We start from the raw sequence: 14175 nt of genomic DNA on the forward strand, positions 1-14175 counted from the left end.
CCAGGGATCGAACCCGGGTCTCCCGCATTGGAAGCAGATGCTTTAACCTCTGAGCCACTTAGAGCACAAAACTGCCTACCAATCTACAGCACCAAAAGAACTTCAAATTTACCACATGCACTACAGTACCCAATGCAAGACATACTCAATCCCCAAAACTTGAAGAATTACATGTTAGCTCAAGAAAAACATAGTCATGTTATGTTACTATTTTATATAGAAGAAAAAAAGGTGACAGATTTTGTGTTGACTTATATAGGGAGTATAGATTAAGCTATCATATTGGTCATTGCATAACTACAGGAGTTCACCATTCTCTTTGTACATTCAACCTATACAAACTATTAAAAAAAAAAATTCTAAATTATGGAGCAAATTGTTATACTGATTACTGGTCTAATTTCTAGTTGCTTACACAGCTAATTACTCACACACATACCTAGATTATCTAAGCATCTTTCTTTATATTTAGCTTGTATCCTAAGTGTGTATGACTCATGGTACATTTTCCCTTGCAAGAAGTATGCCAAAGAGCCAAATGGGAGGTTAAAAAAAGGCGGGGGGGGGGGGGGGGGGTCAAACAAATGTTTAAAACTAGATAAAATCATCCTTCATGTTTGTGATTTGAATTTTTTTTTTTTTTTTGCTTATTTTTTTTGCCTTACTTTTTCTGTTTAATAGGCCACAGAGAATTTTTAGACCAAAATTCAAGGCAGGCGATTTTCTTATTATCAAATGAAAGTAGTATGTATAACTTTTAGGAACTAATAAAGATGCATAAATACATTCATTTTCTTCACAGATTTCAAATTAAAGATGATTACTAACAAATATAGGTTCATGCAGTCTGCTTTTTCCCAACCAGGCCTGAAGAGGAAAGAACCAGTGGCAAGAATACTTGCTCCTAGCAAGCAAATATACCAAAATTATAATAACAAAATCTTCAAACTTCTAGAATAGTCTATGGTCAGTATTAGCAGCTCAATTGCTTATATACCCTCCAGAACTGCAGAATAGACTTTTAAGAATAAAATGACAACAGAGATCATATTGTAAATATTATATTTCTCTCACTCACAAAGCTGTATGAGATATTTACTAGTTTTAATATGTATCCATAGGATTAGTACTCATATGGAGTACAACATGGAACAAGTGCAGAACTAAAGAAATAAGTCCATCTGAAAACAAAAGCACACATTTCTTAGGATTTAAAAATATTGCACATAATAAGGTTGCACAGAAATTACTGGCTGTTTTTATAAACAGAATGAGGTATTAGTCAATCTCTAAAGATGAGTGCAAAGAAGAAAAACCACACACACAAAAAAATACATAAATTCACACTAAGACCTAGAGGGCCAACAAGAAAGAAAGAAATGTGAAAAGATGTGTAAAACAGCTATGACTTTAACACTACAAAATCATCAGCCAGGGATCAAACAGGTAACAATCTCTTGGCAATATTTAAGTTTTCAACTTTCTTTTGGTCTTAAAAACTATGAGAAACACAATCATTTCCTTTACTCCAATTCTTCTGCATGGTTCTGTGGTAAATATTAAACCATACTTTTCTCAAGCTTTCAGTGGAAATTAAACAAGATACTGCTTGCCATCCTTTGCTGAACTGAATTATACAGTTTCACATACATTTTGCAACCTAAGTCCGAGATGCTACAGAGCATGCAATTTTAAATTAGCAAAGGTTTCACTCAAAAAAAATCATTCATGTTCACATAATTTAAATCTAGAATATCTTTTAAAGTTTAATCTTTAAATATTTATCAGGCAAAGTCAATTCTTTCCTTAAACTGGTCATGTTAATAAGCCCAAGGACAAGTAGAGAAAAAAAGACCAGGCAGAATTATAGTATCTTTTTTTAAAGAACCTTGTCTAATCAGGGAAATTAATTAGCTATTGTTCTCCTAATTAAATGTTGCTGAATTGTCAAAAACAATTTAAATATATTTAACAGCTATATTAAGTTAAGTGAAATCATGCACTTGTCAAAATAGTTCACAAAAAAATTCTTTCTGCATCAAAGATATTGAAGAGGAGTCACCTAATTGGGTTTAATGAGAACAGAAAAACCACCAACTACTGTCCTGAACAGTCAGTGTATGTAGTAACCATATTTCCTCTTCGTTGAGTGACAGTCCTACAGTGCTTGCTAGATCCATGGAATCTATTTTCAGTCTGTACTGTATGTCGATTGTTGGTGGTGTCAAAACCACTAAAAGAAAACATTTTCTCCATATCTTCAAACATGTCATCAAACAAACCACCTCCAAAAGAAAACTCCTGGAAATGGTGCCTTTGTCTACTGGAACCATCTTGGCGTGTCTGGAAGTGATTTTCAAAATGCTTCTTGGACCGAGTATTTTGTTTTTGACCAAAAAAATCAAAGTCCTTAAATAAGTCATCAAAATTGAAGTTAAATGAATGCTCAAAAGGACTTCCACTAGCTCTTTGTCCTTTACCATTAGTAAAAGCATTATGTCCAAGTGTATCATATTCTTTCCGCCTATTAGCATCTGAGAGAGTTTCATATGCTGAAAAGAAATAAAAATACTTTCAGTAACTGAAGAGATACAAAATTACATATATCCAAACCTTTTAAATTTATCTATTTTATGAAAAGATTTCACAGCACAAATAAAACCAAAGCTTACAAGCATAAGAGTAAAGAGTCACAAAAGGTAGAGATTTTTTGTCTTACCCACTGTATGCTATCAGCAGTTAGCACAATACCTGCCTCTAGTATCTATACAAGAAATATTAAATAAATGCTACCATTACTAAAAATAATTATATGGGCAACAATTTCAGAGTTATTCTTCATACTATTTGTGTAAAAATCACTGCTTGCATTAAAGAATTTAATGAGCAAATTAAAAGGAATTCAGATTTTTCACCTCCTTACTAGCTGAAATAAATGTTTAACTCCAACTCCCAGTTACCACCACCCAACATTAACTACTGAATGCTCAGGACATGCAATCTGTTTCAGAATTAGTATTAAGTCAAAACTTGTTTAAAACTTTTTCTTTAAAGACAAATGTGGCTTTGAGATGTAGACTAAGTGAGGAAGAAAAAAAAACCGGCATTTAAAATCTATTTAATTTTTTTATGCTCAATAGTTTTATATTTAATCTCCATACTTCATAAAAACTTTAAATTTGAGGTATCTAAAATTCCTTCTAACATAGAAACAATAAGCAATGTTATAAATAATAAAAGAATGAAATAATACATTTTCAACATTTTTAGATCTGAATGCCCAAGAAAGTATATACTTCCATACATCCAGGATCAAAATGTTATAAGAAAACAGCCTTGAGACTTTCATCACATTTACATATACATCCCACTTTACCTCTCGTCTCCCACAAAACCTTCAAATACATACAAACTTCTTACCTATCATTCTCCTTTACTACTTAATACCTTTGAGACCTTGGAGATAGTCATTTACATACCTTCTGCAATCTCTCTGAATTTTGCTTCAGCATCAGGGCTTTTATTTTTATCAGGATGGTATTTCATGGCCAACTTGTGAAAGGCCTTCTTGACTTGGCGCTCTGAGGCCGACTTTGGCACACCTAAGATATCATAGTAACTTTTGGAAGCCAAAATTAATTCAGTTATCATTAAAATGCAGATTGCAAAGATGAAAACTGATTGGGGAGTAGCCATTTCTAATATTCTAAAAAAGAAAAGAAAAAAAATTATGGAATTAATCTTTAGATTTTTCTTTTAAAAGGAACTTAGTGAGCTTTTAGGATTTAAAGTACACTAATGCAGTAATGCAAAAAGGGTGGAAAATCAAAATACTTTTTGAAAGAATCCTAATCTTCAAGAATGTATATTCTGCTGCTGCTGCTGCTGCTAAGTCATTTCAGTCGTGTCCGACTCTGCGACCCTACAGATGGCAGCTCACCAGGCTCCCCCGTCCCTGGGATTCTCCAGGCAAGAACACTGGAGTGGGTTGCCATTTCCTTCTCCAATGCATGAAAGTGAAGTCGCTCAGTCGTGTCCGACTCTTCGCGAGCCCATGGACTGCAGCCTACCAAGCTCCTCCGCCCATGGGATTTTCCGGGCAAGCGTACTGGAGTGGGTTGCCATTGCCTTCTCCGATGTATATTCTAAAGGGGTTTAAAAAAATTTAACTGGAAAAAAGTTCATTACCAAGGTAAATAGCCCCATATGTCTAAATTAGCAGTAACCTTCCCTCCCTAAGAAACAGGCTTCCCAGATGGCTCAGTGGTAAAGAATCAGCCTGCCAAGTAGAAAACTCAGGTTCAATTCCTGGGTCGGGAAGATCCCCGGAGGAAATGGCAACCCGCACCACAATTCTTGCCTGGAAAATCCTATGCGCAGAGAGAAGCCTTAGCAGGCAACAGTCCACGGAGTTGCAGAAGAGTCAGACACAACTTAATGACTCAACAGCAACAAAGAAATTTTCAGTTTTCATTTCGGCAAAAGGAGCCAAGGCTTGCACTTAAGAGAATCTCAATATCACAATAATGTTGACAACTCAACACAACAGAACGTAATCTCTTAAAAAAAAAAAAAAACTGTAAGATCTCAAATATTTAATACAAAAGCATGGATATATGTTTTGTTAAAAACTCGAAATTAACAAAATTTAGGATTTCTGCTAAGGTTGCCACAAAAAAAAAACTTTCATTGTTTGTACTACAGATAAGGTAAATTTACTTTCAAACTTCTCAGGAGTCATTAAAGTATTTCTCTAACCTCAAAGAAGTACACCTAGAATACAACTTGGAATTCTCGAGACTACAGATTAAATGATTCGCGATTCAAAAAGAATTGATCCTGTTTATTGAATATAGGAGTGCTTATAAACCTAAGATGACATAACACGTCTGACGAAAGACACTCTGGTTTGTGGAAACTGCCTGCCTTCCTCTCCTGTGGCCCGTTTGGAGCGTAATTAGTAGACAGATCACTTCTTTCCAGAGAGTTAGTCACAGTCACGGGTACCAAGAATCAAGTACAAACTCCTGGTTAAACGAACACAAACCGAGCATGTACTGCGGCCGTTGCCAAAGGGCGGGTCTAACACTGGCAGAGAGGTACCTTCCTGGTTTAATAAACTTCATTTCAGTTTCAAGGTGAATATCCCATACTTTCCTAGAAGACTGACTGCCTTATACTGACTCCTCATTCCTAAGAGGGACCCGGCGGACAGTCCCGGGGGTCTCTCTCCTCAGAACCGGTGACTGCTTGGACTAGACCGTCAGCCCTCACCCGTACTCGCCCTAGCAGACCAGATGCAGCCGTTGGGTTGAAGGGCTCGGGGTCCCACCCAGGGTCCGGCCCTGAGAGGAGCTGCCCGACGCCCGAGAAAGCCAGCGGCACAACCCCACGACAAACCGCACTACGCTGTGTTTCTGCCATCACCTTTCCCCTATTATTTTCCTCAAGAACACCGGGCAGCCCGAAGCCCTAGCGGCGATCGTAGCGGTTACCGAGGCCTAACCCCCCTCCCCGAGACCTCGGCCTCGTCTCTCGTCCACAACCTCCGGCTGCTGCTGCTCCTAACCGGCGACACTAACCAGCGACTCCACACGGCCGCTCGGCTCGGCCTTCACCCCGGCCTCAGCAGCTTCCGTGAGCCGATACGGGCCCACTGCCTCCTGTCCGCCGACCTCACACGCCTCTCGCAGCCGCCTTCCCGCACAGCCCGCTCCCCACTGGCTGGCCGGTAGCTGCGGGCGCCTACACCTCAGGAGAAGACCTACACGAAACGCTTTTCTATTGGCTCCCGCCTCCCCACCTGACCCTGGCGCCCTACGCGCACGTGGAAAACTGTTGTTGCTGATCAGCCCATGCGTCACTTCCGGCTCCAACCCCCGAAAGGCCCGAACCGAAGCCGGCGGAAACGGAAGTGAGTTCAGAGTTGCCGAGTCTTTCCACTCCACCCCGCCTGGCGCAGGCGCGATACCTCGGGCAGCCAGGATCTCCAGCCCCGCCTCGGTGAGGAAGTCCCGCCTGTGCCCCTTGGCGGCTGGGGTCTTGTGTGGCAGCGCTGCAGGGATGCCCCGCTATTGCGCAGCGATTTGCTGTAAGAACCGCCGGGGACGAAATAATAAAGAGCGGAAGCTTAGTTTTTACCCGTAAGTTGCCCCTAACGCGGAAGCTTCAGCTTGCCTTTGGGTCACTGTCCTGTGGCGTTTGGGGTTAGAGTTTGGCGTCTCCTGTCTGCTCTGCAAATTTGTCCTGGGTTCTCCGGGAGTGTTTGATTTCTGCGCAGGAGGAGGGCGCGAAGGCGCGAGTTGAGTCTACCTGGAAATGTTCTGACATTTCTAGGGAGGACGCTGGGCGTGTGGCGAGGCATAGGGGTCTGTTGGGGGTGTTAATAGGGCATTTTAAGCGGTAAAATTTTAGCGATACTTCTGGTTTTCAGAGTGTTTCCCCACCTCCCTTGACCTCATTTCACTGAACAACGCTAATGGACGTGAGTTTGAGTGAACTCCGGGAGTTGGTAGTGGACAGGGAGGCCTGGCGTGCTGCAATTCATGGGGTCGCAAAGAGTCGGACACGACTGAGCGACTGAACTGAACTGAATCACTTCAGGTGCATCAAACGTGCCGAATGGGATGGTGCCCTCCAAGTTTATCTTACACCTCCTGTGAGTTAGGTCGCGTAGATGTTATTCCATTTTCTCCTGAGAAAACAGGCTTTTCAGAAAAGATCAGGTAACATACCTTGAAAGCTTTGTGGCAGAGGCGGAATTATAATCTGTCACCTGCTCAGGGCTCTAGATAATTCTTCATTGGAACAGGGAGCAGGTAAGTAAGGGCTAACAGGTTTTCCCCGCTCTCCCAACGTAGAGCGTTCCTAGGAAGCCTTTTCTAAGCGAGGAAGCAATTGCTTTTATTTTGTAAAAGCGAAAAATTTGTTTGGGCCCTAATACCTGTTAGACCTAACTTTCCTAAAAGTGAAGTGGCAGAAAACGAACTCTGGAAAAGTAGGGAATATTCCACTTTATTCCAAATTACTGTATGTATTCCCAATAACTATAGCCACGAAATATTTTTTTGAGGAACCCCAAAAGTACTCATTTTTACTTGGATAGGGAAGAAGTATTGTGTACTACTTATTAGTAAGAGACCCGGCTCCAAAGCCAGATTTAGGTTCAAATCCTGGCTCCATCACTTTGTAGCTGAACGACTTGTTAATTATTTAACCCTGCTACCTAAGACCTTCCATCTGTAAAGTGGACACGTTAATAGTACCGAATTCACACGTAACGTCTAAAAACGTAAAATAGCACTTGGCATTCATAACATGCTTCGTGTTTGTGAAAAATCAACGTGTTTAGACTATTCTATAATTTCCTTTATTTCTTATGTGAAAGTGTTTGTTGCTCAGTCGTGTCCAACTCTTTGTGACCCGTGGACTGTAGCCCATCAGGCTCGTCTGTCCATGGAATTCTAAATAATTTAGCTCTAATGTGAGTGTCTTTAAGTTAATTTGAAGTTTCACTAGCTATTTTGTGAAGCTTTTTTGATTTTAGACCTAAAGCTCATTGTTCAGTAATGACTCAGCTGCTTTCCGTTATCTTACCTAATGGAAAAAAACAAAAAACTGATAACTCCAAATGATTTGCACTATGTGCCATATTTCTACAGTTATCTTCCTTGAAGCCCTTCCACAGGTTGCAGAGATATTTTACGGGGATAAACATACTCTGGTATATGAATGTCACTGGCTCTGAGGAGGTTTGTAGCAAAGAATCATGTTGAACTTAATACCATATTTCCCATATTTATTTGGCCTTGGATTTGGGGGGCTCATAACCTCACACTAGGACGTCTTTAGTCTTGTAGACTGCATAGTTACTATTTTTAAGGAGAGAAAAATAATAAGGCCAGAGAAAGTCAATTATAGATTTTTATTCCTCAAAATGTGAATTTACTGGAAATGGAACTTTTTATTGACTTTTTAAAATTTCATGTGTTCAGTCCCCTAATAGCATCCAACTTGAAGAATTTTCTTACTAACACTGTCACGTGCTGCAAAATAAATTTATATTAATTAGGAAATTCAATGAATATAGTGCTCAGTTTATACCAGTGATTATTCTAAGTCCTCTGAAAGTAAAATTATTTTTGCCACTAAATGCCTTTTCTCATTACGTTTATCATATTTATAATATAAGTTACTGATATATGTAAGGTTAAAAACTTTTCAAACTGTGTATGAATATTGTATCAATGGTAAAAAAAACTTCCAAAAGCAGATAATATGATTTTTCTGTGGAACGATATCAGGGTTAAAAATTATTTCCTACAAAGCACCCAGATTCTTTTCATCTGGCATCTTACTATGTTATCAATATTTATTTTTTTATAAGATCTTATTACTACAAAGCATAAATGGTTGTGATTGAGAGAAATGTATAACAGCTGCTTCTTGTATGAGAACCTTTTATGTTACTCCTTTTTAAAAATAGGAGATTATTATATAGTATGTGTCTTGGACTGTGTTCCTATAAAGTCTTCAAAAGAAGTATAAATCACTGTTGTTTAATACAGACCTGTTTACACTGGTAGAATAAAGTTTTCTGTCAAATTCTGCAGCAAGTCCAAATTTTACCCTAAAACATGTAGTGTGTTAGAGCCAACTCTGAATATCCAGGCTATTTGGTACAGGAACAACATATATAAAGAACTCTCTTGCCTTTCTTTGTCTTTTCGATGTGTTTCCTATTATAAAATATGAGTCTGCCCTCTTAACATGTTTAGTTCTCTTTCAGAACTTGAATACTTGAATTTTAGAGTTCCCAAACCACTAGCTAAAGAAGACTAGAAATGTTGGACTACGTTATAGATGGTTGGAATTGAGGCTGATTCCAGTAAAGAGAATGGAATATTAGTTTTATAAGATATAGTATTCCTTTTATGTTAGCTAAACCATTTTTTGAATTAACATCTCCTTATTTTTAAAATATTAATATAAAAGCCTTAGGTTTAATGCTTCTTATAGACAGGAAATGGTTTGATTTGTTATATTACTATGAAGAATATTTGAATAGAACTTTTTAGTTAACAAAACTCTTCACTAGTTCTACAGACTATACAACAGAATGAAAAAGAAACATAATCCATAGAAAATATGAATAGATTTTATCCTTTGTAGTAACATATATGTTTTACTTGAAGGGACCCTGAGTTATACTTCTCAGACAAAAGCTTTGGCTGCACACCTCATATCTTAGCTTTCTTTGCTGCAGAGGTGATATGGCAGTGGTTGTCATGAAGATGCTGTTGTATGGTAGGAACGGTTGTCTTGTCTTTGTGGCCCTTGGGTTACCTGTATATACAGGCCCGGAGTCTGGCATTATTGTTAAAATATAGCAAAGTTTTCCTTTTTTTAATTTCAGGTTTCCTCTACATGACAAAGAAAGACTTGAAAAATGGTTAAAGAATATGAAACGAGATTCATGGGTTCCAAGTAAATACCAGTTCCTGTGTAGTGACCATTTTACTCCTGACTCTCTTGACATCAGATGGGGTATTCGCTATTTGAAACAAACTGCAATTCCAACAATATTTTCTTTGCCTGAAGACAATCAGGTATTGGAGGCAGGGAGTAGGGGAGAAGGGGCTAATGCTGAGTATGGTGGCAGATTGCAGGGTGGCAGGTAGTCAGGAAGGGGGAGGAGAGTGAAAAATAACTGTTGGGAAAACACATACTTGAGAAAGGAAAACTAATGTGTACTTTTACTGAAAGTGATAATTTTTTAATAAACGATTTTGAAGCATAGCTTAAGAGGAGCCAAAGATAACACATACGTAAATTATCAGGTTAAGTTTTTAATGTAAATTAATGATCTAAGATTTTTTTACTAGTCTTGTGAATGATCTGAGATTTTTCTTTATATATTGATTATGCATCATTTTTTTTAAAAATGCTTTCACATATATTTTGAGCTGTTACATACTGAAAACATTTTTTAACTGAATAAATTTGTTTGGTCAGTATACTACTCAAAGTTGTATGGAAATGGTCAGCACTAACTAATAAGAGGATAAAGCCTAGTAAGGACATCTTTTTTAGAATTTGAAAATGTTATTTTATAGGAGAAAGATCCTTCCAAAAAAAAATCTCAGAAGAAAAAATTGAAAAGTGAGAAAGAAGTATGCCTAAAAGCCAAGTCAGAAGAATCCTTTGCATCAAATGAGCCAAAGAAGCATCCAGTTAATACAGATCTCCTCCCTGAACATACAGAATTACTTGAATCATCTGCCTTGGTAAAACCACCAGATCCAAAAGCAGAAAGTGTGCAAAATAACATATTAACTCTTAGTCTAGTTAAACAAGGTACCAGAAAACCAGAATCTACATTGGAAACATCAGTTAACCAAGACATGGGAATAGGTGGTTTTCACACATCATTTGAGAATCTAAGTTCTACAACTATTACTTTGACAACTGCAAGTTCAGAGGGCATTCAGCAGCCTTTAGAAACCCAAGAAGTGATTGAAATAACTACTAATCATCTTGCTAACCCACACTTTACAAATAATTCTGTGGAAGTTAAGTCAGCACAGGAAAATCCATTCATACTCAGCACAGTTACTCAAACAGTTGAAGAATTAAACACAGATAAAGAATCCGTTATTGCCATTTTTGTACCTACAGAAAATTCCAAACCTGCAATTAATTCTTTTATACCTGCCCCCAAAGAAACAGTGGAAATGGAAGATATAGACATTGAAGACTCATATAAGGATGTAGACTATGAGACAGAAGTTTTACAGATTGAGCATTCTTACTGCAGACAAGATGTAAGTAAGGAACATCTTTGGCAGAAAGTGTCTAAACTACATTCAAAGATAACTCTCCTTGAGTTACAGGAACAACAAACTCTAGGGAGATTGAAGTCTTTGGAAGCTCTTATAAGGCAGCTAAAACAGGAAAACTGGCTATCGGAAGAAAATGTCAAGATTATAGAAAACCATTTTACAACATATGAAGTTACTATGATATAGATTAAGAGGTTTCCAAGTTTGTGACTTTAATGTAAGGTTTCTGTTAGCCAAACCAAATTCTGTGTGAAGTGAACTTTTTCCTGTGTAAAGTTCTTAACCTTAAGCCAAGCAAGTGCTCTAATGTTATGAACTGCATCCTATTCTTATTATGCTCATTTTTTGAAAAACAACTCGAGAGTTATTGAGTAGATGACATTTCAATGCTTGTTAATTTTCCAAATTTAAAGTAAAAACTTAGTGAATAAGTAATATGATTCAGTCATAAAATGAAAGAACACAGATATGGTAAGCAAGAGCCCAGAATAGAAGTCAGGTTCCAGAATCAGTCCTGATTCTACCATTGAGATGTGTCTTGGACAAGTTACTTAAGATTGAGTCCCAGTCTCTTTATTTGTAGAAGAAGGGCACTGAACTAGATCTCTTACATAGTTGTTTCTTTTTAGTTTCTTCCCTTTCTAGAAAATACTTGTAATAGAACAAGTTTTCTGTATGATAATCTTGCACAAAAGTAGATGCTGGCTAGAATTTTCTACTATTACCTGTTAGGTTCTTCTCAATATGTATTAAATTCTGTGTTGCTTGACCTTTGGGCTATAATTTTTTGTATTATACAGCTTCCCTGATGGCTCGAGCAGTAAAGAATCCACCTGCAATGCAGGAGAGCCAGGTTTGATACCTGGGTCGGGAAGATCCCCTGGAGAAGGGAATGGCAACCCACTCCAGTATTCTTGCCTGGAGAATCCCATGAATAGAAGAGCCTGGAGGTCTGCAGTCCGTGGGGTCACAAAGAGTTGGACATGACTAAGCAACTAATATTTTTTGTATTTTACCAGAAAATACTCTTGTTAGGTTTTATTCCAGTTGAACTAAAATAAGGAATCAACCATTAGCCTAGTTCTTAGGAGAGGTACTTTAAACTTGAAAGAATATGTATCTTATATGTAGCTGACCATCATAATACACAGTTATTTGAATTGACACCCTGCAATTAAAGTTATTTTTATAAACCAAAAATTTCAATGAGGTTAATTTTTTAAGAATTAACAGTTTGTATCTATTTAAAATGTATAACCTTTAAACGTGTGCATGTCTCATTTTAAAATTCCAGAATAGAATAATACTTCTTATTATACCTTCCCACTTACATGTATTTTATTAAAATAAATTATAGATAGGTGGTGATGACCATGGCTTTCCAAGTGGTGCAATGATAAAGAATCTGCCTGCCAATGCAGGAGATGCAGGTTAATCCCTGGGTTGGAAGGGTCCCCTGAAGTAAGAAATGGCAACCCACTCCAGTATTCTTGCCTAAAAAATTCCTTGGGCAGAGTAGCCTGAGAGGCTACAGCCCATGGAGTTGCTGTTTTTCTAAATGGATGGTGATTATTTGGGGTTATATTTCACTTAGTTTTTTAGGCTAATAAGATTAATTAGCATTATATGAATGTGTATTAGCTAATTATAAAAAAGTTAATCAGAGGTGTCCTTATAACCATGGGAGGAAAAATCCTTAACATTTTTGTATAAATTATGTACATATAATTAATAAAGTTGATATATTAAGTTCCATTTTGATAATATTTAAAATACATACTCTAAATGTAAATAGCCCTTTTAAGTCATTATAAAGTGTACATTATAGTTATTTTCTATTTATAGTTTACTCAGGAATAATTTCGGAGAAGGCAGTGGTACCCCACTCCAGTACTCTTGCCTGGAAAATCCCATGGACGGAGGAGCCTGGTGGGCTCCAGTCCATGGGGTCATTAAGAGTCTGACACAACTGAGCAACTTCACTTTCACTTTTCACTTTCATGCATTGAAGAAGGAAATAGCAACTCATTCCAGTGTTCTTGCCTGGAGTATCCCAGGGATGGGGGAGCCTGGTGGCTACCATCTATGGGGTCGCACAGATATCAGACACAACTGAAGCGACTTAGCAGCAGCAGCAGGAATAATTTAAACTAGTTGTATTTCTTTAAACTACTATATTACAAGTATCTAAGATACTCTTGACTTGTATATTCAGTTCAGAATGTTCCAACCTAACTCAGTTAACTGTTAAATTTTATTTGGGGGTTTTGACCAATTTTATTTCTTAGTTGGATTATTATAGGAACTTCTTAACTAATAGTACCTATATTTTGGATCTCCTGCTTTTGTATCTTCTGGAGTCTACTGTTAAGTTTTTTACCTGAACTATACATCTAGCTGTATCACTTGTGTACCACTTAACTTTCCTAGCTCAGAAATCAGTAATCACCCTTTAATACCTACAGAATAAAGCACAACTTGTTTCCATCATGTATATTATCCTCTGTGATTCTGTTCATCCTGTGTTCTAGCCATACTCGAATTCTTAGCATTTCTCAAACATGCTGACTTTGTCTTTCTGTTTATTTTATTCTTTAAATTCAACCAGTTAAAATTACATTCCAACTTTGTGGGAATATCATCCCTTTTACCAATCAAAATGGTTTTTTCTTTGTTTCTACAGGGTTTGTATTATAACACTGTAGCAGTACTTACACGTTTTTTAAATTAATTTTTATTGGAGTATAGTTACTTTTGTTTATCCTTTTTTTATATCATGATATGGCTTTCTGTTCGACTTGACTATGCTTTTTTTTTAATTCTAGTGTTAATTGAATAAATGAAAGGACAGCTTTTAAGGATCAAAGAGACGTGTTAACATGGGATGGGGGAAGGTAATGTGATGAAGTAAGAAGTAAAAGCAGACAAGAGAGAGCATCCCTGGCTTCATAGCCAGGGCTCATCTTCACTTTTGTTTCATTGACAATGTAATATTCACTCAATAAAGGTTTGGATGAATATTCTGAATTTGCCTACTTAGAATTTCTTATTATTTAAAATAAAGAACCTTTTTAACAAATATGTCCTTCATACCTTGAGAATGTTTAGGGAAGGATATTGATCTTCATATAGTCTTTGAAACATTCTGTGTTTCCAGTGTACAGTACAATTTACCAGTTATGTGCTATGCCACCTATTAATTGATTTTTGTTGTAGAAGGCTATCCCCACCACAAACTATTTCCTCCTTTCTATCCCAGATAATTAGAAAGGATATTAAGTCTAAGGAAGCTGTGTATCTTTATGCCTACACTTCAGGGAGATTGGTAAGTCAT

At 37.3% G+C, this 14175-nt stretch overlaps 2 protein-coding genes across 6 annotated transcripts; one reads left to right on the forward strand and one right to left on the reverse strand.

Moving 5' to 3' along the window:
- Positions 1–1045: 1045 nt before the first annotated feature.
- Positions 1046–5736, reverse strand: DNAJB9 (DnaJ heat shock protein family (Hsp40) member B9). The gene is made up of 3 exons (XM_045166410.1): positions 5583–5736; positions 3480–3706; positions 1046–2552 (listed from the first exon to the last, which is right to left on the reverse strand). Exons 2-3 carry the CDS (start codon positions 3694–3696, stop codon positions 2098–2100), a joined length of 672 nt encoding a protein of 223 aa, XP_045022345.1. The 5' UTR covers positions 3697–3706; positions 5583–5736; the 3' UTR covers positions 1046–2097.
- A 136-nt stretch (positions 5737–5872) lies between these two features.
- Positions 5873–13868, forward strand: THAP5 (THAP domain containing 5). 5 transcript variants are annotated; one of them, XM_045166409.1, is made up of 4 exons: positions 5909–6143; positions 9416–9617; positions 10116–10823; positions 13667–13868. In XM_045166409.1, exons 1-4 carry the CDS (start codon positions 6064–6066, stop codon positions 13670–13672), a joined length of 996 nt encoding a protein of 331 aa, XP_045022344.1. In that variant the 5' UTR covers positions 5909–6063; the 3' UTR covers positions 13673–13868. The 5 variants fall into 5 exon arrangements, with proteins under 5 accessions (XP_045022342.1, XP_045022344.1, XP_045022343.1 ...); XM_045166408.1 differs by lacking the exon at positions 13667–13868 and adding an exon at positions 11642–11764; XM_045166407.1 differs by lacking the exon at positions 13667–13868 and having other exon boundaries at positions 5873–6003; positions 10116–12596.
- The last annotated feature ends 307 nt before the right edge of the window (positions 13869–14175 follow it).

Source organism: Bubalus bubalis, chromosome 8 (assembly GCF_019923935.1).
Source record: "Bubalus bubalis isolate 160015118507 breed Murrah chromosome 8, NDDB_SH_1, whole genome shotgun sequence".
In the NCBI taxonomy this organism is placed as follows: Eukaryota; Metazoa; Chordata; class Mammalia; order Artiodactyla; family Bovidae; genus Bubalus; species Bubalus bubalis.